This window comes from Chelmon rostratus, chromosome 18 (genome assembly GCF_017976325.1).
Source record: "Chelmon rostratus isolate fCheRos1 chromosome 18, fCheRos1.pri, whole genome shotgun sequence".
NCBI classification, from domain to species: Eukaryota; Metazoa; Chordata; class Actinopteri; order Chaetodontiformes; family Chaetodontidae; genus Chelmon; species Chelmon rostratus.
In genome coordinates, this window is record NC_055675.1 from 15,930,609 (window position 1) to 15,951,457 (window position 20,849).

A 20,849-nucleotide genomic window follows, 5' to 3' on the forward strand; every position below is an offset into this window, starting at 1 on the left:
ATTTTTTTTTTTGTTTGGCTACACTCAGACTGCAACATGCAGAGACTTGAGGACATGTGAGTTAATTTTTTTTTATTTCTTTTTTAATGACTGCTGCTTTTCTGTACAATTTCTAAATGGTGTTCTTTTTATGTTCAAGTTTGTTATGGAACTTGATGGCTGCAGTAATCATCTTGGGTCAAGCAAGGCCAAATACGAAGCTCAATTCACAGACAAGTAAGCCCTCGCTCACATGAAATCACCTAAATATTAGTTTACTTCCTCACAGGCCTTTTCTTTTCACAGGCAGTGGTTTAAGGTCAGACTGTGCGGGAAACCTCATGAGACTGTCGCTGGACAAGGCTCTAGCAGTGGGGAACCAGCTCGAGGTGGAGGCCCTTAGTAAGTGTAAAATCTGCTAATGATGAGCAGACTGATTCATTGCGGGCAGAGGTGATCCTCATCATGTTTGCCCCTCTTTTTTGTTCTCTTGCCCCAGATGGCACCCAGCACATTGTGTTAACACCCAGCTTGGCTGCTCAGTGTGGATACAGCATGGAGTCTGACCCATGGGGTAACACCAGAATCTACACGTCTCTGCTGTCCTGCTATGTGGACAACAAAGTAAGCTGAGCTGGAGTTATCTGATGACCCCCCCCCCCCCAGACTTTATTTTGCTTTTCCAGTGATTGAACACTTGTTATGGTCCATATACTTATTTATTTCTTAAGACACTGATTCTAAAATTTAATCACTGCAGGTGGTGGTTTCCAATTTTAAGCGCTTCCCTAATAACTTAAAATGACTTGAATCCAAACTTCCAATTACTTTTTGTGATCTTGTGCTTTTCCTCCCCCCCTCACTCTGTATACATGTACTTTGTGTCCTATGAAAATACATTTCCCTTCCTGTTAATATTACCAATGTAAAACATTTCATGGCTGCAACTGATTTCATCCATTAACTTGCCTTGATTTTCTGTTTGGTCCAGCAAGTGCTGAAAAATGTCCAGTGTGAAGTCTTCACATGTTTTGCCCTAAACAAGGATCAGTTTCTGATGAAACAGACAAAAGTAGCAAATCTTCATGCTGGAGAAGCTGGAACCTGAGAATGAGTTGGCGTTGGAGCATAAATGACAAACTGCAAAACTGATGCTGTTAATGCCAGTTCTTACACTGCAGAATCGGCCCTTATGTATGCATTTTTGTGGCTTAATTTGTAGGAAGACACAACATTTAACGTTGGCCTGAAACTCAAAATGCACAGCCAGAGTTCATCAGACGTGTTCACTCATGATGTGATGCAGACGTGCACCTACACCCGGTGGGCCTCCAGAGAGATTCTCTGCGACAGGAACTACATGGAAGTAGGTCACTTTACATGATGGTCCTATAATTGTGTGTGTGGTCATAAATAATAAAGCCAGTATTTCCTGTTTTAGGTGTCAGACTACATGGCTGCACCTGATGCACAAGCCGAAGCTAAGGGACAAGCTCAGGAAGACATCTCAAAGACCAATGCCATTCCTGATGTATGTTTTCTTTTTAATTGTCACTAAAGCTGACCTGATGTCAACCTTGCACCATTTAGCATCCCCTTCATTAGAAGAAATGAGATCAAGTTTTCATCTTCCCTGTAGGATTCTGGTGCAGCACATGGGATCTGGAAGGTAACGTTTTATACTCCAGAACCAGTCTCAATGGTGCTGAGGGAGGCCGAACAAGCTGGCTACGGTGCCATGATGACTTTGAACCGTCTGGTTATGAGAAGCCCATACAATACAGCAGAGACCTACTCAGAGGATGTAAGCAACACGCCTCCATATCCAGTGTTTGTCTTTTTTTCCTCCTCCTCGTGATTGAAATTCAGTCCTCCTCTTTAGGTGGCTGGAGTCCCCATGGAAGTTTTCAGGGTGAGCGCGTACTACAAGTCACCACATGGTCTGAGTATGGTGAACCTGGCCGCCGCTTGTCCCACTGGTGAGTCTTAAGCAATCAGGAATCACAGTAAATACAGCTACTAAGTTGTTGCACAGGTAAAAGAACTTTTATTGTTAACAGGTGGTGTCCTCTTCACCGAGGACTTAATCTCCTGGCACGTACCTCGCCGTGTTACACCTCTGATACACGGCAGCTTTAAAATCCTAGAAATGCACATGGGTGTCAACGGGCAGAGGCTGGATAAATCTCATATGGCCACACGGGGGTACACGCTATCTACCACGGACTTCCACATCGTCATTGAGATGCCAGTGGGCTCGCCTGATGGATATTACAAGGTTGAGAAGTCTCTAGATTTGATATGCAAGACTCTGGCCAGTGGTCCATTTGCATGTTTTATTAAAATGCCATGAATAATTGCAGAGCCATGCCCCAGATTACCAGTACCACATCACATACTCTGTGGAACCCATGCTTGAGGTGCTGTGGAGGGCAGATAACACCCAAGATGACACAAGATACAAGGTTTTGTTCCCAATCACCACCCCTCTGATGCCTGGACATCCCCACGTCCAAGACCGTAAGACCAATTTTCTGGTACTCTTCAAAATCAGGTTTGCAGAAAAGGTACAAACTGGCCACTCTTTTTCAGATACTCTCCCAGAAGACCGGGTGTTCAGTGTTCACTTGGGGACCTTCCTTCATGATGTGGAGCTGAGGAACATCACCTTCTCCACCGGGGTTCTCACTGTTGAGGAGTGCAGCACCAGAGGTTTCACTGTCCAGGAGCACAGCTTCCCCAATGGAAGCAAGACCTTTTCTCTACAAGTGCCCTTTGATGCTGATGTTGTCCTGAAACATGTATGAACTGATTCTATATGCAAAATGGTCCACTGCAGCTGAGGTGTGTTCAGTTACATTTATTTATTTTTTTAAATCAACAGAATCCTGAGCCCTTGGTTACAGAGTACTTCCTCCCGCTGATCTTTGGGTTTCTCATCCTGCCTGAAGAGACTCCATTTGCCCACCCAGTGGATGTGCAAGCTTCTCTGCAGGATGTTGGTGAGATCACTTGGTTTGGTTCTCTGCTTCTGACAATATCTTGTTCACAATAGCTGCTTTTTTCAGAGATAAATGTAGAATGAAGATGAAACTACCCACAGCTACCTCCATGTTGGAGAAAGATGTGCACCCAAATGATACATAGTTCTTGGCTTTTAGTGCTACCCACCATGACTGGCACCTGTGACCAGGACCAGTTTTACATCAGTGTGAAATACGGGAATCAAGGCAGTAACTTCCAGACCATGGTTGGACCTCGACAGCTAACACCTGAGCTGGCAGAGAGCTACAGCTTCCAAGAAAACGGCACACACTTCAGCCTCATAGTGCCGTACACTGCCATGGACTCTGCGTTCGAGGTATGTCAAACCACAAACTCTCACCATAAATCATCTGCACCTTTTTTTATATTTCACTTTGTCTTCCAGCTGATTACTTCAGATTCAGTCAGAGCCAGACTGGACCTGCTTCTATTCGATCCCAACAACAACTGGGTGTTGGCTGATCTCTACCTGGCCTGCCACTTCCCCTTGACGACAACTAGTAAGATGTGAAAAGGTGGTATTCTACTGCTTGGCTTTAAGGATGCATTCTTGATTCATTTCCTCTTCTGCCTTCAGAGTGTTACCCAAATGGAACAATGACTGCTTTGGCTGTGAAGGTGGAATCTGTGCCTAATCTCGTCCCGAGTTGGCTGACTCTAAAGGACCAGGCCTGCAAACCAGAGTTCAGCGATGATCGCTTTGCATATTTCTCCTTCAGTGCTGATTCCTGTGGGACCACGAGAACTGTAAGTTTATTGTTGCCTTGATTCTGTAAATTGTGGTAATGACATTGTAATGCCACCTGTCTTTTTGTTTTAAGTTCTTTGACCACTACATGCTGTATGAAAATGAGATTGGCCTGTATAACAACCACAACAAAGGAGCAGCCTACACATCACCAATTGACCCCGATTACAAGTAGGAAGACACACCCAATCTTTTATCCTGATGTACCATCTAGTCAATGATTTGAGGTGACTCTCACTTTGCAATCTCTTCAGGCAAACCATTTCCTGCTACTACATGGTCAATGAGTCTCAGACTGTTGCCTTTAGCTATAAACCAAGAAGCAATGACCCCACAGCAGAGATTGGCTCAGGGCAGCTACTGGTACAAATGAGGCTAGCCCAAGGTAAGGTTTAAATGGACATCCCTTAGCTTTTTGGTGCTTAGAAAATGCATTAATGCACTTTTAATGTCTCTTTTCTCTCTAATGGGGAATCTCCAGATTCATCATACGAGTTCTTCTACCAAGCAGAAGATTATCCAGTGGTGAAATATCTGCGGCAGCCTCTGTACTTTGAGGTGGAGCTGATGCAGTCCACTGACCCGCAGTTGGAGCTCATCTTGGAGAACTGTTGGGCCACCCTTGATGAAGACCGGACATCTGTGCCCAGCTGGGACATCATTGTGGACAGGTAGTGCATGGCATAATCACTAAACCTTCCGTTTGTGAAAGTAAATGTGAGTTCAGGTTTAAAGGCTGCTAATGCATGTTTTATTCCTCCACTAGCTGTGAGAACCGTGATGACAGCTATGTGACCATCTTCCATCCTGTCGTGAGTGACACCAGGGTTGCAGTCCCGTCACACCTGAAGCGCTTCTCTATAAAGATGTTCACCTTCACTAAAGATGAAGAGGTTTTGAAAGACGAGGTAAAAGGCTTGTGCATACAAATGAGGCATCTGTTGGCCACAGCACATGGGGCAGCTGCATGTACCTGTGTATTAAATCCTTCTGTCCACAGATTTACGTCCACTGTGATGCATTGATTTGTGACACAAACAGCCAAGCAGACAGAGCCTGCAGAGGCCAGTGTGTGCACCACACAGGCCCGACTAACACTCGACACCAAGGGATAAAAGGAGTGAGGAGGGGTAAGTGACTGAATGTAAAGTGTGCACTAAAACCTTTTTAGTCAAACTAAATCTGTGCTGTTTGTTTCCAGAGCAAAGAAGTACAGACTCCACCCACCAAAGGCAGCTCTCCTCTGGACCCATTCTTCTGTTAAATGCTCAGTCACACCTCTGAATAAACAGTTTCTTCAAACTTTTTGTCCTTCTCAGGTTTTGACTATCCTACTTTCCAGCCTTTTGTTGCACTGTAGTCCACTGCAGTGAATCCTGGTTTACATGAGACCTTTATGATCTCTTGTACTTTCACTAGCTGTTGCAGATTGGCCACATCACCAGGTGACTTGTATACAGACAAATGCAGTCATGCAACATTTTAGTAGCTATAGTAGTGCATGTGTAAATTCTGTCTTAAAGTCCATAGCTTTACAGAATCTCTGTACACACGGGAATGCAAAGTCTATATGAACAACAGTTAGCAGTGCCTACCAGTAGTCAGACTCATGCTTTATTACACAAAGCAACAATAGTCATGCACAAATTGGGACAGTTATGGCTCTACTCCTAAAAGAACAGTGAATTCTCTGATTTGTGGTGTCCAGCTGTGCTGATTAAGTTGCCAGGTTTTCTTATCTGCCTCCCACCCTAAAACCATCCATTTTTATTAGGGGCTAAGTGTGTACAAATTATCCAAAGTAACAGGATGTTGCTAGAAAGACATTTTTAAGTATTAAATACAATCCAATTTAAGTGTCAAAAGAAAAGGCAGATAATACTACATAATACAGAGGCCACAGTATTGTAATGTGATTTACTGCATAACATTGACTTTTCAAAATCTGGTTAAATACTAATGGTACAATCTGTAAATTCACTTTCATATTGCAAAAATTAAATCTTAATCTCCCAGCCCCAAAATGCTGATCATAACTGTACTGTCTGGTAGCAGTCAGTAACATCAAGTCATGCTCTGTGGCATGTACAGAAATGCTGAGCAAGTCCAGCTGAGGAAAAGATCTAAGTGACTTTGACAGAGGGTTCATTGTTGGGGCACAGATGAGCTTCAGTCACAAAGACAGCTCAGCTGGCCGGTGTTTCAGTAGAAACGGTGACTGAAGTGACATCTGCATTGAGGTCTATGGGAAACACTGGTGAATAGAGTCGGAAATTGTGCTCGACGGCTCACATTTGATGACTGATGCTTGTGCATTAGTGCAAGATGTAAAGAATGTCAATGCTGGACTGTCTGCAACAACAGTCCCTCAATTACAGAGATGGATATTGTAGTAGGGCTGCAGTGCATAAACCACTCATCACAGAGATGAATGCACATCTGAGTTTGATGGTGAAACCACAAGCACTGGTCTACAGGGAAGAAAGTGATATGGACAACAGATGAGTCAACATTCTTTAGAAGTGTGCAAGTGCCTGTTATTGCCTGGTAGAGGCCTGAAAGCGAGGAAATCCAGTGGGTCTATGGCATTTTTCAGGTCCACTTCTCCCCTCATAATCCCCATTTATGCATATTACATTTGTAATATACTTGCATGTTTTAAGATTGATACTTATATTTTTAATGAAACCACTGCTGTACACATTTTGCACACTAGATTTTTATTTAGTATATGTTAAAGTAATTCCATTTTGTGCCTGAACAGTCAGGCTGTTATTTGGAAGTAATCGAATATATTAACTGAATAGGGAAGCAGGAGCACTTCAGAACAACAGATGTGCAGTGTAGACTCTATTCCATGGAACAAACATATCCATAAAATGTATACTTGTTTGCTGCCTAGTGTTTATCAGGAAGTCTTGTGCAGTAGCCAACAGCACACCCTCTTTCAGGTTTGAGTACAGATGAGTCTAGGCTGCTCACCAAGAGAAAAACTTGCTACAGTGAGATGAAAATCCCAGCAAAAAACAGTTACTGCAAATAAGATGAGACGAACGGTGGCAGGGAACTACTAATCATGTAAATTCAGAGGCTGATATATCAATTTAATGTGTGTACTAGAGAGCCACACTGAAAACTGGCTTTAGGCTCAACATACCTCACTAACCCACTGCTCTCACTCCTCTCATGTTTGTTGTCATTGTGTCACATTAGCTCAGAATAATTCAACACTCAGACTCTTCTCCAACTAACACTTCAGGCAACAGAGCAGGTTTATAAGAGGATGAGGTCTCAACTGAAATTCGTACCCACAGGAAACAATTACAGCTGGAAAAAGAACATAAGTGCCAGCAAGTCAACATTATGAGGGTCAAGTCTACAAACTGAACTCGCCCCCATCGCCAAGGGAGCGTTTCCAAGAAAACAATGCAACTGAATTCTTGTTAAAATCCCTTTTATTAGTTCTCAACTTATGAGTATGGGTCCTGATGACACATGTTTGAAACCTTGGCCGTCTAAAACAGCACGTCTTTGACCTGTGGAAGAAGAAAATAAAAATCTTAGCCACTTTAAAAGACATTCATTCCTCTAATTAGAGTGAGCGCTCATACCTTTTATCCCATTCTCAGGGGCTGAACACTGCCTGCTACAAGCTCCACCCAGTGGATTTCTGGCATCACAGATCACCACATCACAGTGGACAAAGAGCTACAGGATGTGAACAGATTGATGGCTAATTGAGGTGCATATTTACAGCTTTTGTATGTTGGTTTTCTGAAGCAATACAAACGGAGCATCTATTCTTATGGCTGCAATCACCTGGCGACTCAAGTTATCTTGGTCTTCGGCGAAGGCAAACATCGGGATCCCAAAGCGCTTGAAGTGAGAAGGATACTGAACTCTGGCATCAGCTTGAACAGGATGGAAGATCACCTGGTTGGGGTCCACTGGGTTTACACAGCTGAAAGGAAGAAAAAAAAAAGTTTAAATGCCCACTAGTGCATTTTTAATTCGGTAAAGATGGCTCTTTCTGTCAGCTGAATGTGCTCATGCCTCATTCGTCACCATGTCCATTATGAGGAGACTGATGCACATGCTTCAGTTCCTGTTGCTCAACTTTGACAGATACATTTTGTACAAGGGTTCAAGCGACCCAGCAGACCGAGATTAAGAAGTTACCTGTTAATGATGAGGTTCCACCTGGGTCGGGACGTCCTGTCGGCGTCGAGCGTCGCCCAGCAGTTCTCCAGCTCCAGTGACACTTCAGGGTTTGCAGACTTCATCAGCTCCACCTCAAAATACAGCGGCTGTTGTAGGTACTTTGCGATGGGATAATCCCCATCGCTGTGAAACTCGCTGTAGGAGTCGTCTAAAGAGGCAGAACGCGTTGAGCTGAATCTTCGACTCAGAAAGCAATGAACAGCCCACACACAGAACTTACAGTTGTATAATACAAATAAGTGAGTGAATTCAACTTGAAAGTAAGTCGCCCCACTTGCCAACTTGGTCATTAAGATGATTAGGTTTAAAGTCAGTGAATGTGATGTCAGAAGTCCAATTACTTCACCAAAAACGATTAGTTCGAGAGCAATTTGTGAGATTGCCTCCTGACTTTCGAGGACGCTGCCAGCTTTTTTGCCAAAAGCCTCCATCATGCAGGTCGGTGAAAGGATCCGTGTCCCTCTCCATCATCCACGAAGCGTTCCACGTTTCAACAGGTTAATGTTGGGAAACAACTGAGAACACAGTGCATTCACAACTTCTTACCCAAAGCAAGTCTCATTGCAACCTGCAAGTCGCCTCTTGCATTCTCAGCGTATGGTTCACTCCTGCGAGGTCTGGTGTGGAAAACCACAGCGTGGGTTTTGTTGATGTCATAGTAACAAGAAACCTTTAATCTGAAGGGAAAAAAAAAAAGAGGGGTGACCATTACAGGACATTTTGGCAAATCAGTGGCCCCTGAAAAAGTCTGCTATGTTTAAGAAATAATACTTTAATTTTGTGTTGCATGTGTAGCCTCCACTAAAGTAACTGCGAGTAATTTGAATTTAGTGTCAGTTCACAAATCTTCTAAGTGGATAAATGAACTTTAAGGCTGCAAATAATTAATTACTTTGGAAATTATTTTCTTCTCAATTATTTTCTTGACAGTTTTGGGGTATAAAATGTCACAAAATGGTGAATAATGTCCAATGAGATGTCTTTTTTCAACCAAATGTCCAAAACCTGACGAGATGTCAGACTAAAATGCAGCTCACATTAGAGAATCCTGGATGGTGGCATATTGGGTATTTTTGCTTGAAACATGAATTGATCATGAAAACAGTTGCTGATTAATCTTCTGATAACCGACCGTTTCAGATCTGTTTAAGTTTTAAGACACTCACTCATATTCTGGCTCGTCAGACATCAATTCCCTTTTCATTTCAAGCTCGTCTGGCAGAGAGATCTCGTTTTCGTACAGCATCATATTGGGCAAAAACTATGGGAAAAAAACAAAACTAATTTTTCTGTCAATCTCAGCATTAACGGTCTGCATGGGGAAAACATTCAGCAGCCCACCACCTTTCTGGTCGTCCCACAGGAGCTCCCACTGAAAACAAAATAAGCGTAGCGGTCATCGCTGTAGGAGGGACCACAGCTGGGGTCTCTGAGGGTGAGCTGACTGGGGTTCAGACTGGGAACAGACTCTAGTTTCACAGCCAGAGCCGTCATGGTTCCATTGGGAAAGCACTCTGAAAGACGAGGATCAGGCATTAGTACCCATTGGCTGTTTTTGTAAGGCTAAAAAAAAAAAAATTTCAACAAACCAGTCAGTGTTGAGAAGAAATTGCAAGCTACGGAGAATTCTTTGATATGTTTGCCGGTTTCCGGATTCCTCAGAACCACATCGAGTCTGCTTCTGATGTAGGACGACTGAACGGCCTGAGAAGATGTCAGAAACAAATGCAAGAACTGTGAGGAGGCCGATAATCTCACAGCAACGTGAATAAGAAATCCCAGAAGAAGTCCTGATCGTACCTCATACACAACATCGGGGGACGCAAACGGCACGGCGAAGCTTAAGTGTGTTCCGTTCTCCATGAATCTGTACTGCTGAGCCCGACCTCGGGTTAACATTTGCTTTCCCACTATGGTCTGAAAGTTGAAGCCGTGAGTCCCGTATTTCACGAGGACATAGAAGTTCTGATAGTCGCAGCCTCCAGAGATGGACGGAGGAGCTGCAGAGGAGAAGAAGCAGATTGATGGAAGATGGTGCAGATGTTTAAAAAAAAAAAAAAAAGCCGCTTCTCTTTACTTAGGATGCTGTAAACCATTTTGTTTTGACCTTTTACATCATAGCAAGACTGATACCTCTTGTGCACATTCTGTTATGAATAACTCTACAAAACACATACTCGTGTCTGCTAATTTAGCTTCCAGATAAGCAGTGTAAGAGAACGGAGCAAACTCTGGCAGGACCAGCAGGCCAAAGGTCAGATGAAGAGCGTAGACCATCAGCCCCATTTCTTTCTGTGGGGAAATACAGAGAGATTAGCAGCCAAACAACAATTTGTTTCCAAAAGTTGAGGAAAACATACCGTTTGTAGCACAACACTGCCCGTGAAAGGCACTTCAAGTGTGAAGAACTTTGAGCTGCTGTTAGGGGACGTGTGCTCCAGGACGTTAATGCCTCTGACTTTGCAGTCCGCCACGGACAAAACCTCAGAGGGGAAGGTAACGTTCATTAGTGCCACATCAGAGCCGAAAGGCCCAAGCAGGACTTTAAACATCTGCTCCTCGGGAACAGTGTCTGTGGGGCAAAAATAAAATGAATGAAGGCAGCTGGCAAGGTTTAAAAACTACAACATGACCAAGATAAGACTCACTGTCTATAACTTGCAGAGGTTGAGACAGTAAAGGTGTCGTGATGGGAAGGAGGACTTTATATCTTGTGTCCTCGTGAGTGTCGTCTTCGGTCCAGAGCAACTCCAGCATCGGCTCAATAGAATAATAAGTCAAGTACTGACCATCCCGAACATGACTCTGCAAAATAAATATTCTTAGTTAGACCTTCCCTGAACAAATGTAGGGGCATGTATGCATATTAAACAAATGCTCAACTCTGAATCTTGCTCCATAGAAGCCAAAGAGCTTAAAATTTCCTCTTCAAACTGAACTTGAATTTAAAAAATATTCACAGGAGCTGTGCGATTTAGGAAAAATCGCATTTACTTTTGTACTGTACCCTTACTGTGATGACTTAAAGAGCATTATTTTCTTTAAAAAGGCTCAACAAAACATGAAAAATTAGAGTAGCTGTTTGTACTTTGTGTGTCTCAGTTTGCTTGTTTAACATCGTAAATGGTTTGCCAGTGATTTATGGATCTTGTTGTTGAAAAGGTCTCAAAATCTGACAGTTTTCTAAATTGTCCACAAATGTAACGTTTTGGATCTGGCTTATTTGAATTATGATGCATGCTGGGCATTAGTTGTAAATGTAAATTGCTCTAAAAACGTAAACCTCAGTACCACTGACCTTAAAGTAGCCTCCGACGGCACCAACAGGAATTTGAAGGATGACGTGCAGGTCGGTGACGGACAGGGAGTATCGTCTGGCAGCCATCTCAGCAGGGTCGAGCCGCTGGCCGTCGACGCCCACGTGAACCTCCAGCAGTTTAAACTGGCTGGAGGAAATCAGGGGTTCGATATGCCTCGGCAGGAACCAGCTGATCATCTCTGGAGTGAAGGAAACGCTGCCTGCTCACAAATACAAACAGCATTTAGACAGGGACAGACCCAACATGGATACATTTAACTATAATTCATCTGAGCCAAAAGTCATACAACGGCAAATAAAGTTTCTAATCTCAGAAATCTAATTCTGGGGGCTGCATTGCTTAGAAATGAGACGATTGATACCACTCTGTTAGCTATAGCATTTCTTGGCCGAGCACGGGGGCCAGGCTAGCTGCTTTATGCTATAAGCTAAGCTAATGGCTGACATGTGTGGTATCATTCATCTAATTCAGCAGAAGAGAGAAAAAAAAATTTTTTCCCTGAATGGCAATTCATTGAACTCTTCAATTTTCTGTACATTTCCTCAACATAAGCTTTAAGTCCCATTTCAAAAGCCTTCTCCACACTGCCAGGATACCTTCAGAAATAATCAGCCTCGTAGTGGTCAAATCTGAATACATTAAGTCTAAAACAAGCAGAATCAGCCTATAAAAAGACCCACTGCAAGATTAATGGTTGACTAAACTCCCTCCCAGTTGCTTTGAATTGCCTTGAATTCCCAGAGTAAATAGCATGACCTCAGTGGTAGCTACAGGCCCGCCCGCTTTTCTCCAAACTCATTACCCTCCAGTGATGGGCAAGCAGCTGCTGCATCGATCTGAGTCGCCAGCCACTTCTTTTCAAAGATTATTGAGGTTTTGAGCACGGTCATGGGCACCCCTGCCACCTGCGGGGGCGAGGTTACACAACATTATGTATAAATGCTTTGTTTAGTCCATTTAGTGTTCATTCATACTGTTTGGAGATTCATTCCTAAAGGTGTAGGTAATTCAACATAATGGGGGAGGTAAATAAAAGCGTAGCCTAACAATGGATTTAACTGTGCCAGCTGTTTTTCAGACAAAGTAATCCATTTAAAAAGGCAGCCTGATTGCATTATTTGATCTAAATCCAATAGTTTCCTGGCTGCAAGTGTAAGCAAGTAGTGACTTATCTAATGGGCTGCAAGTAATTTAACCAGAGGCTGCCTGAGGGGTAAGATATCAGCCTCGTTTGAAATGCAGTGAACTGTGGTCCGCTTACATTCTGGGTGTATGTCTCAGGTGATGTCTTTGGACTTCTCAGAAGCAGCCTTGTGGCGGTGTTTGCAATCCCATAACCGCTTCTCTGGGCTTCAGCCGCCTTCATAATCCTCTCCTCAGGAGTAAAGAAAACCAGCGTTGTGATTCTGAAGCCTGCGTCTATGGGCCATTTCTGCGAGGCAATTATCAAGGCATGCCGTTAAAGAGAGAAAGAGACATTTCCAGAATATTAAAAATGGAGCAAATGAGCTGGTGAAACCTCAGCAGCTCGTCGGGGATCACCAAACTTTGGGTTAGCCGCTGGGATGGGATGTTCAGGCAGGGCATAGTCATGTGGAGCTGCCCTTTTCACAGACACCTGAAAATGAGGCCACTCCATAAGTGATAATCAATCTCTCCCCCTCTCATCTGCAGTGACAGCAAATGCACCAGCCTTGATGTTCATATAGCCACTTATCATACAGACTGCAACATGACCCCTGAGAGTCCTGCTGCATTCACTTGCCTCCATGTAACTGCGGTCGCAGACGATTTCCCTGGAGGCCCAGGTGGTGTAGTGGCAAGTTTCAGCCACCTGGTAAAGCTGGTCTTCAACCATCCTGTTCCCGTACAGTCGAAGATTTAATGTCGTTGTGAATTCTTTGTCTTCCTGCAAACACACGGAAATAAGGCTCAAAATGATTATTGTGTTTTTTTGTTTTTTTTTTAAAAACACACATTTGGTGCTGCTCCACAAAATTATATCCCCACTCTCGTTACCACATTTTGAGCAAAACAGTTTTGAAGGGAGGCGTAGATCATGGCGTTCCCCAGCTGGTCTATCTTCATACTGAAGCCACACTGAGAAGCTAAGCTTGGTGTAAGAGGGATGGCAGAGTTATCTGAGGAGAGAGACGAGAGGACAGTCAGAGAGGGAAAAAATAAAGGAAAACGATAAATTCAGAAATGTCGGCTCACTGATCACAGCAGCAACTTCAAGAAGATTTCCTCCAAGCGGTCCGACGTCCACACGCATGACATTCCCCAAGCATTTTGAGTGGATATCTAGGATTAAACATTTATATAGTAAGAGGCATATATTCCAATCAGAATCATAATGTAATCAAGTGGCTAGTTTTAGGGAAAATAGCATCAAAATTAACTTAAAAAACCTTACTTATAAAGGGCTTCTTTTGAGCCTCTGTGTTTACAACTGCCATCAGGAGAATAAAGCACCTGAGAGAGATTGAACCAGTCAAAGCAGCAATAAAAGTGCAAAACTCTGGGTGAAAGCAATGGACGAAAAACAAAAATACAAACCCCAATCCAACTAAATGACCCATGGCACGAGAGGTGGGAAACTGGTCACCTCCGAGTCCTTGTTTTTGCAGTTTTTAATGAAGTTTGTGGGGGGTCTAAACTCTGCAGGCCGACCCTTTGGGCCGGTTGAGGGAGGTCCCTGCTCCACACACAGGTGGATCCTATTACTGCCTGATGGGGATAATTGTGTGGACCAGTGTCTTGTAATGTGACTCAATACGCAAGGCAAAGAGGTGGATCATCCTAGTTGACTTAAATCAGAAGAAAGAAATTAATTTTATTATAACTTCATCTACAGCTCCTCTAGATGCACCTCAACCACAACCATACAAACCTCCACCTTCACTCCTGAAATTAAGATCTTTGATCATCTTCAGTATTTCTTCACAATATTTGTATTATTTACAACACAGAATACTTGACTTGTACATAGATTCTTATTTTCTGTGATGATCATTGGTGATTTTTAGAAATATGCACCAGTACATGTTTTTTTCACATTCTAGTTTACATCCCTGATTAATGTTTGGCATTTTTGCTTGACAAATGACTTAAATGATTCAGTTTTTATCAAGAGATACTGATTAATCTTTGTTAAACTCAACTAATAATTAAGCTCTACAATATTTCTCACAGGGACACAAGAGTTTAAAGGGTTTCTAACAAATGTGCAAATCACCAAATTACCAAATAACAGCTTGACCAGCACTGAATCTGCTGAGTCGTCTGCTTTTCCCTGTTAGTAATTCACAACTTTAATCTACAAAGCCGGGGCTGAAAAGGTGCACAGATGTGTGTTCACCTTAATGAGGCAGAGAGATGTTAAAATGGTGCATTCATTTTAGGAAGCAGAACGGAGAAAAGTCTATTAAAAGGGTTCGGTGCTATAAGGAAGATGAACTCTATAAGCAGCTCATGTGGGAGATATTGTTGCTGTTCTTTACTGGGGTAATGAAATCAGGGATGGAAAAACTTGCCAACTTATTTCATAGATTACAAATTGTCAAACAGTACTCACAACAGCTTTTTTTTTCCTAATGTGTTCCTAGCACTATGTTGCATTTCCCCTTTCCTGCCAAATACAGCGTTACTGCCTGGTTGGGCAGCGATCCTGCCAGCAGTGCTTTCTCACAGAGGACTGAAATGTCAGGCTGTGATTTTACTTACTTTACTCCCTCCAGCGTGCAGACAAGCTGTGGTCAGCTGCCTTTGGTCACATCAGTTTCACATAAATTCAAAATAAAATATATATATAAACATGCATAAAATGACTGCACATGCACTCCTCCTTTCTAAAAGAAAGTCTATGATCTGATAATGAGTCACAGAGATTAAATATCACAACAGAGCTTCAGCTTCCTTTAGTCATGCTGTGATTTAATCAACAAGCGACTGTGTAATATTACAGTCATTTCTCACAGGGTGTTCCTACAGCTGTGCGGTCTCCATCTCCCCCCTCCCTCCTCCGCTCCTCCTCTCTCGCCCCTCCCTGTTCCCTGTAAAAGGGAACAAGCAGCCGCTGTCCTGCCTCCAGCTCGTCTTGTCCCATCCGTGCAGCTGCAGCGCGGCACTCCTCCCTCCACCGACCTGCTGTGTGCGGCTTTCAACCAGAATGTGAAAACTACACCGCCCAGATAAAAGTTATTTTCATGGAAAGAAAAGCTCCAAGTGCAGGTAGGTGTGTTAGCTTTATGTTTTGCATTCAGTTTTAGTGAAATTAAAAGTGACAGACTTGCAAATGGGGTTTGGTGAAAACATGCTAGACGCAAAAGTCAGCACGTTGAATGTCAAGAGAGTAAATGTTGAGACAGAAATCTATGCATGCTGGAAAACAGACTCTAATAATCGCTTGAAATGATGTGTGCGTTCAGTTTCAACTTGTTGCCTCTCGTTTCCTCTGAGTTCGTCTAGTTCACTCTGTAATTTGATTCTCCTGGTGAGAATGCTGTACTTGAGCCCTCAAAGAAGTGACAGTACCTCACGGCTCTTCGCTCACTCCAGCTCAAGCCATTTCCTGTGTGTGCGGTATTGATTTTTTTTTCCCTTCAGAGGACTAATGTGCTCTGCGAGCTGTGCAGCCAAACATGTCCTGATAGACATCTCTCTATATAAATGTACAACTTACACTCCTGACAGTTCGCCGTGTGCTTGTGTGGCATTTTCTTGTTGTTAAATAATCTATAAAACTGTCAGACTCCATTTCTCGTCATGATGTCTTTGTCTGTGTCATCAGGACCATGGGGTATGGGCAAATCCTCCACCGGCGGGGGAATGAGGAGGACCAGGTCCACCTCAACGTGGGAGGGGTACGATACGAAGTGGATCCGGACATGCTGCTCCGCTTCCCTCACACGCGCCTGGCTCGTCTGCTGCACTGCCAAAGCGAGGCGGCAATCCTGGAGCTGTGTGACGACTACAGCCCGGCCGAGAAGGAGTACTACTTCGACAGGAATCCCCGGGTTTTCCTGTGCGTGCTCAACTTCTACCACACGGGACGCATCCACATGATGGAGGAGCTGTGCGTCTTCTCCTTCAGCCAGGAGATCGAGTACTGGGGCATCCCGGAGTTCCACGTGAGCCCCTGCTGTAACAACTGGTACCACGAGAGGAAGGAGTACATCGAGGACAGAGACTGGGACGTCAGGAGCGATGACCAGCAACAGCCAAGCTTCGACTCCTCCTTTGAGGAGCTCTCTGCTCTTGATAAAGACCTGGCCAAGTTCAAAGGTGCCTGGTGTGCGGAGGTGAGGAGCTACGTTTGGCTCAGGCTGGAGGATCCAGGTCACTCGAGAGCTTCAAAGATCATCGCTGTGGCCTCCCTCAGCTTGGTGTTGACCTCTATCGTCGCCATGTGTGTCCACAGCATGCCCGAGTTTCAGCGTGTGGACGACAATGAGAGACCCATCGAGGACCCTGTCCTCACCATCCTGGAGGAGATCTGCATCGCCGGCTTCTCCGCCGAGTTCATCATCAGGCTGATCGTCGCGCCCTCCCGCAGGAAGTTCCTCGGAAACCCCTTAAACATCATCGATGTTGCCTCCATTTTGCCATTTTACGCCACTTTAGCTCTGGAAACAGCCGACGAGGAGGCCGCAGAGGAGAATGAGGACTTAGAAAACGTGGGGAAGGTGGTGCAGGTTCTGCGCCTCATGAGGGTTCTCCGAATCCTCAAACTGGCTCGCCACTCCATCGGGCTGCGAGCGCTGGGTGCCACCATCCGCCACAGCTACCACGAGGTGGGTCTACTCCTTCTCTTCCTCTCGGTGGGCATCTCCATCTTCTCTGCCCTCATCTACTTTGCAGAGAAGGAAGAGGAATCGACAGATTTGGGGACCATCCCTTCGGGCTGGTGGTGGGCTACAATCACCATGACCACAGTCGGTTACGGTGACACCTGCCCGGTGACGCTGGCGGGAAAGATCGTGGCCACCTTGTGTATTGTCTGCGGCCTGTTAGTGGTGGCTCTGCCCATCACCATCATCTTCAATAAGTTTTCCAAGTACTATCAAAGAAACAAAGCCATGGAGGGACAGTGTGTCACTAAACCTGAAAGACAGGACCCAGAACTCCCTTATTATAATATCAGAGACCTGTTCACAGACAGTCTTTATCCCTTTATAGGAGCTTTCGCCTTCAGGAACAGCGAGAGCAGCGCAGGGGACGATACAGATGCCTCCAGTCTCCAGGACATGGAGGTGTACGATAATGATACTTGTGAAAATGGGGCAGCAAAATGAGATTCCTGCCATTTCACTGAGTGTCTCCCTTTACGACTGCAAGTCACTCCGTGCCTCTCAGGGCAGAGCGCTCCATCACTGACCCTGCCCCCCTGCACTGTCTTCCTCCCGCAATTTGACAGAGAAATATCGTGGCCATGAACTTTTTTCCCCTACAAGGGAATAGCTTGTGAAATAGACAGCGTCGCTAAAACCAGGAAACCTAAAGGGAATTATCTGAACCACGCTTAGAGGTTTGAAAGCCCATTTTCTGCCTGAGAAAACTGCAATGATGCATGTAGGAGGCCATAATGTTAATGTTTTTTCAAAGTAATGCCTCGTATTGATTTGTCTGCTCGCTGAAAGTTCAGACCGAGAATTCGGCAGATGCGAAAGTCTAGATTGACAACAGCACTGTTTGATGTTTAACAATGGTATTGTAGATCTTTTAAGTCGACTGATGTTACACAGTCTGCATGAACAACAATGAATGCATTTTGAAAGAGATTAATGTAGACTTATGCAATATTATTGATGCTGATGAAGGGAGGCCACACAAGTCTCTCAGAGCACTGTGCAAAGCACTGATATGCCAGGTTATTGTTTTTTTACATTTCTGTTTTGGACAGTTGTTTTGGCATGCTGGGTGACTCCTGGGGGGTCATGTGGACATGAAATAAATCTCAGCGAATCAAAAGAAATATGGCTCTCATTTGTGACGTGGCATACAGGAAGCTATACTGCTCGCTCGTTCAGAAAAGGTTTTCAGCTCAGGTTCGTTGCATTTATTTATGGCCATGACAGAAATCAACAGCAGTGTCTTTTCCTCTGTAGTGAACTGTAGTGCACTCAAAACTGTAAAGGAAACTTCTTTACCTATTCACTCTGTTCTTTTCCTGAAAGTATTGATTTCCCGTCTTCTGTTATAATCTCCAGTTGGATGAGCTGCTGTCCTACTAGAGCAAGAGATGTAAAAGATCTTTTCGCTGCAGGGGTCTCAGAGGTGCCGACCACATGCATCTACTCTCAGAGATCAAAACTGCAAAATGGCACTTGAACCATTTATTTTCAGATTGCACTCAAAGTGCACTTTTTATCTACTGGCTGAATTTCATGCCAGTTTGGTGACTGTAGCCTGCTAAAATGATGGCAAATGGGTGTCAGTTTGGAGTTGAGGAGGTTGGTTTCTCGGTTGTTTAAAGACTAACTGCAGCCTAACCCAAACAAATGTGCCCATTACTGTCTGATTATATTAGTTTGAGTTTCAATGAGTTTCAATTACTGGGCTTCTCGTCTCAGGTGTGCATCACAGGGCGTATTAGCATGTTGCTGAATGCGTGCTTTTTTTTTGGCTTTGTCAGCTGTCATTTATTGTGATGACAAACACAATTATTGGTACAGACAAGCATTGATTTCCAGGAAATAGATAGAGATGAAGAGCACAGTTGACACCACACACCGCATGACAGAGGCTTTGCAGTGGACATTATGCATCTTTACATGGATAAAAGTGGATTTATGTGTCAAAAAGGAAAATCAGAGGGGTCACTAATTGAACAAAAGACAAACATAAGAAATTGTGATTTATGTTTGTCACTGTTCTCTCAAATTTTTGCTCCTCCTTTTTAAATACCACATGCTTTCAGCTCTTCTCAACATTCTTCAAATTAATCCTTCAAATCATGCAATCTCTAAAGGAAAAATCACCCTGTGCTCACAACTCGTGACAACACTGGGGCCATAACCTTTGATGATGGAGTCAAGAATTTGCTTTACATTAAGGGCTCACAAGCCGATAAGATTGTGAACCACTGCAATAGCACAATTAAGGGAGATAATGAGGCAATACGTTTGAGGCATTGCTGGATTATTGGCATTAAACCGTAAACAAAAGTGTAAAAATGAACTATGGGTGCCATGAAATGAATAAGAAAATGATGAAAATGATGATCAGTGCATATAATGAGCATTACTGCTGCTTTACTGTCACATTGACTGATGCTATTACTGTGAGTCTACCTAAACACTATAAGAAGAAAGGATTAATTTAACAATGTGGAAAGCTTTGAAAATACATAAAAAAAGACACATAGGGTACTGTACATGAGGTAAGAAAGTTTTGGTGGAAAACAACATAAATTGATATCTACTCAGCTGAAACTGAATTTAAAACTCTCGGGCATATCTGTGATCTTTATTGGATGTTTGTGTGAACTGTGATCTCAGTGTTTTCGTAAAGGAATCACTCTCGGCCACAGACAATGATAGCTTTGTGTTCCTCACCATTACACCCAGCCTTATAGCTTTGGGCATGTTCTTTTGAGGGCGTTCACATATTGAACTTGCGTCAGGATGTGGATCTTTGTATTTACAATGACTTCCCCCAGCAGCTGGTGTCTCTCATCTCACTGCTTTTATGAGGGTAATTGTAGCTGTTACAGTTGAGTTTGCTCTGACTTAAATGTCACTAAAGACACAGTTACACATCATTTTTCAACTAAAATGATGATGACCTAAAGGATCCTTCCTTTGTTTTCACCCTTCAGTTGATATTGAACTTACTACATATTTCTAAATACATTTGTGTTTACCGATTATTAAATATGGAAAACCTTGGACAGGGTAACATTTGAGTGTAAAGGCCCGGTCACACCACAACGTGTGCTCTCTGAGCTAGCTAGCTTAACCGTCGCTAAACAAGCTAATTGGCATGGTTGCTAATGGGACAATATTTTGCACAGTTTACTCACACTGTCTCATAACTGTGTGCAAACAATTCCTCTTTTGTGATAAAGTTTAAGCTCCTATGTGACAGAATTGGCTACATTAACGTGGATGATAGCACAAAGCTAATAAGCTACGAAAGCTTCCTCCATTTTGGACTCAACCTTTAGAGTGGTTGGTTTCCTTGGGCGAGATATGGGCACGGTATGCTGTTATTTCTGATCTGCTGGGTACACAAATTAAAAAGATGCTTTCTGATAGCTTTGCCTAGCTTAGCCTAGTTTAGCCTAGCGAGGATGCAGCAGACAGAGATATGAAGTGGTAGGAAGACTGATCAATACAGCAAATTACTGGCTACAAGTAAAAGTAACTCTCAGATACATGCTCTGAGTATTTCATTCTTCATACTTGCTGTATTTATGTCAATTAGTGGGGGGTGAACGTGACATAATTTTGGGTGTCCCAGGTTACGTGTTGGATTTTTCATTCATTTCTTGGGTGGGTTAAGTGGGCAGAATTACTGGAGTTTCTCTAGTG

At 43.6% G+C, this 20,849-nt stretch overlaps 3 protein-coding genes across 3 annotated transcripts; 2 read left to right on the forward strand and 1 right to left on the reverse strand.

The window, feature by feature from the left end:
* Positions 1-12: 12 nt before the first annotated feature.
* On the forward strand, positions 13-5,056 carry zpax1 (zona pellucida protein AX 1). The gene is made up of 21 exons (XM_041958256.1): positions 13-56; positions 140-216; positions 286-381; positions 479-603; positions 1,202-1,345; positions 1,421-1,510; positions 1,619-1,783; positions 1,862-1,958; positions 2,040-2,257; positions 2,343-2,499; positions 2,572-2,780; positions 2,864-2,981; positions 3,141-3,340; positions 3,410-3,524; positions 3,602-3,771; positions 3,846-3,943; positions 4,027-4,157; positions 4,254-4,443; positions 4,539-4,680; positions 4,773-4,902; positions 4,974-5,056. Exons 1-21 carry the CDS (start codon positions 37-39, stop codon positions 5,054-5,056), a joined length of 2,775 nt encoding a protein of 924 aa, XP_041814190.1. The 5' UTR covers positions 13-36.
* Positions 5,057-7,237: 2,181 nt separating this feature from the next.
* LOC121622432 lies at positions 7,238-14,114 on the reverse strand. Its single transcript, XM_041959389.1, has 21 exons — positions 14,041-14,114; positions 13,730-13,788; positions 13,531-13,617; positions 13,333-13,454; positions 13,079-13,222; positions 12,833-12,931; positions 12,575-12,745; positions 12,116-12,218; positions 11,292-11,512; positions 10,642-10,798; positions 10,354-10,565; positions 10,171-10,285; positions 9,794-9,993; positions 9,583-9,697; positions 9,338-9,507; positions 9,160-9,254; positions 8,540-8,670; positions 7,952-8,141; positions 7,592-7,733; positions 7,384-7,480; positions 7,238-7,308 (listed from the first exon to the last, which is right to left on the reverse strand). Exons 1-21 carry the CDS (start codon positions 14,112-14,114, stop codon positions 7,238-7,240), a joined length of 2,775 nt encoding a protein of 924 aa, XP_041815323.1.
* Positions 14,115-16,109: 1,995 nt separating this feature from the next.
* On the forward strand, positions 16,110-17,609 carry kcns3b (potassium voltage-gated channel, delayed-rectifier, subfamily S, member 3b). The gene has a single exon (XM_041959147.1). The coding sequence runs from the start codon at positions 16,110-16,112 to the stop codon at positions 17,607-17,609; it is 1,500 nt and encodes a 499-aa protein (XP_041815081.1).
* Positions 17,610-20,849: the final 3,240 nt, after the last annotated feature.

Coding starts and splice junctions, on each gene's coding strand:
- zpax1 (XM_041958256.1), top strand. CDS start 37: ATGCAGAGACTTGAGGACAT. Junction 57..139: donor ATGCAGAGACTTGAGGACAT/GTGAGTTAATTT, acceptor TTTATGTTCAAG/TTTGTTATGGAACTTGATGG. Junction 1,959..2,039: donor GGCCGCCGCTTGTCCCACTG/GTGAGTCTTAAG, acceptor TATTGTTAACAG/GTGGTGTCCTCTTCACCGAG.
- LOC121622432 (XM_041959389.1), bottom strand. CDS start 14,114: ATGATCCACCTCTTTGCCTTGCGTATTGAGTCACATTACAAGACACTG. Junction 12,746..12,832: donor ATCCCCGACGAGCTGCTGAG/GTTTCACCAGCT, acceptor ATTGCCTCGCAG/AAATGGCCCATAGACGCAGG. Junction 9,698..9,793: donor CCCCCGATGTTGTGTATGAG/GTACGATCAGGA, acceptor ACATCTTCTCAG/GCCGTTCAGTCGTCCTACAT.
- kcns3b (XM_041959147.1), top strand. CDS start 16,110: ATGGGGTATGGGCAAATCCTCCACCGGCGGGGGAATGAGGAGGACCAG.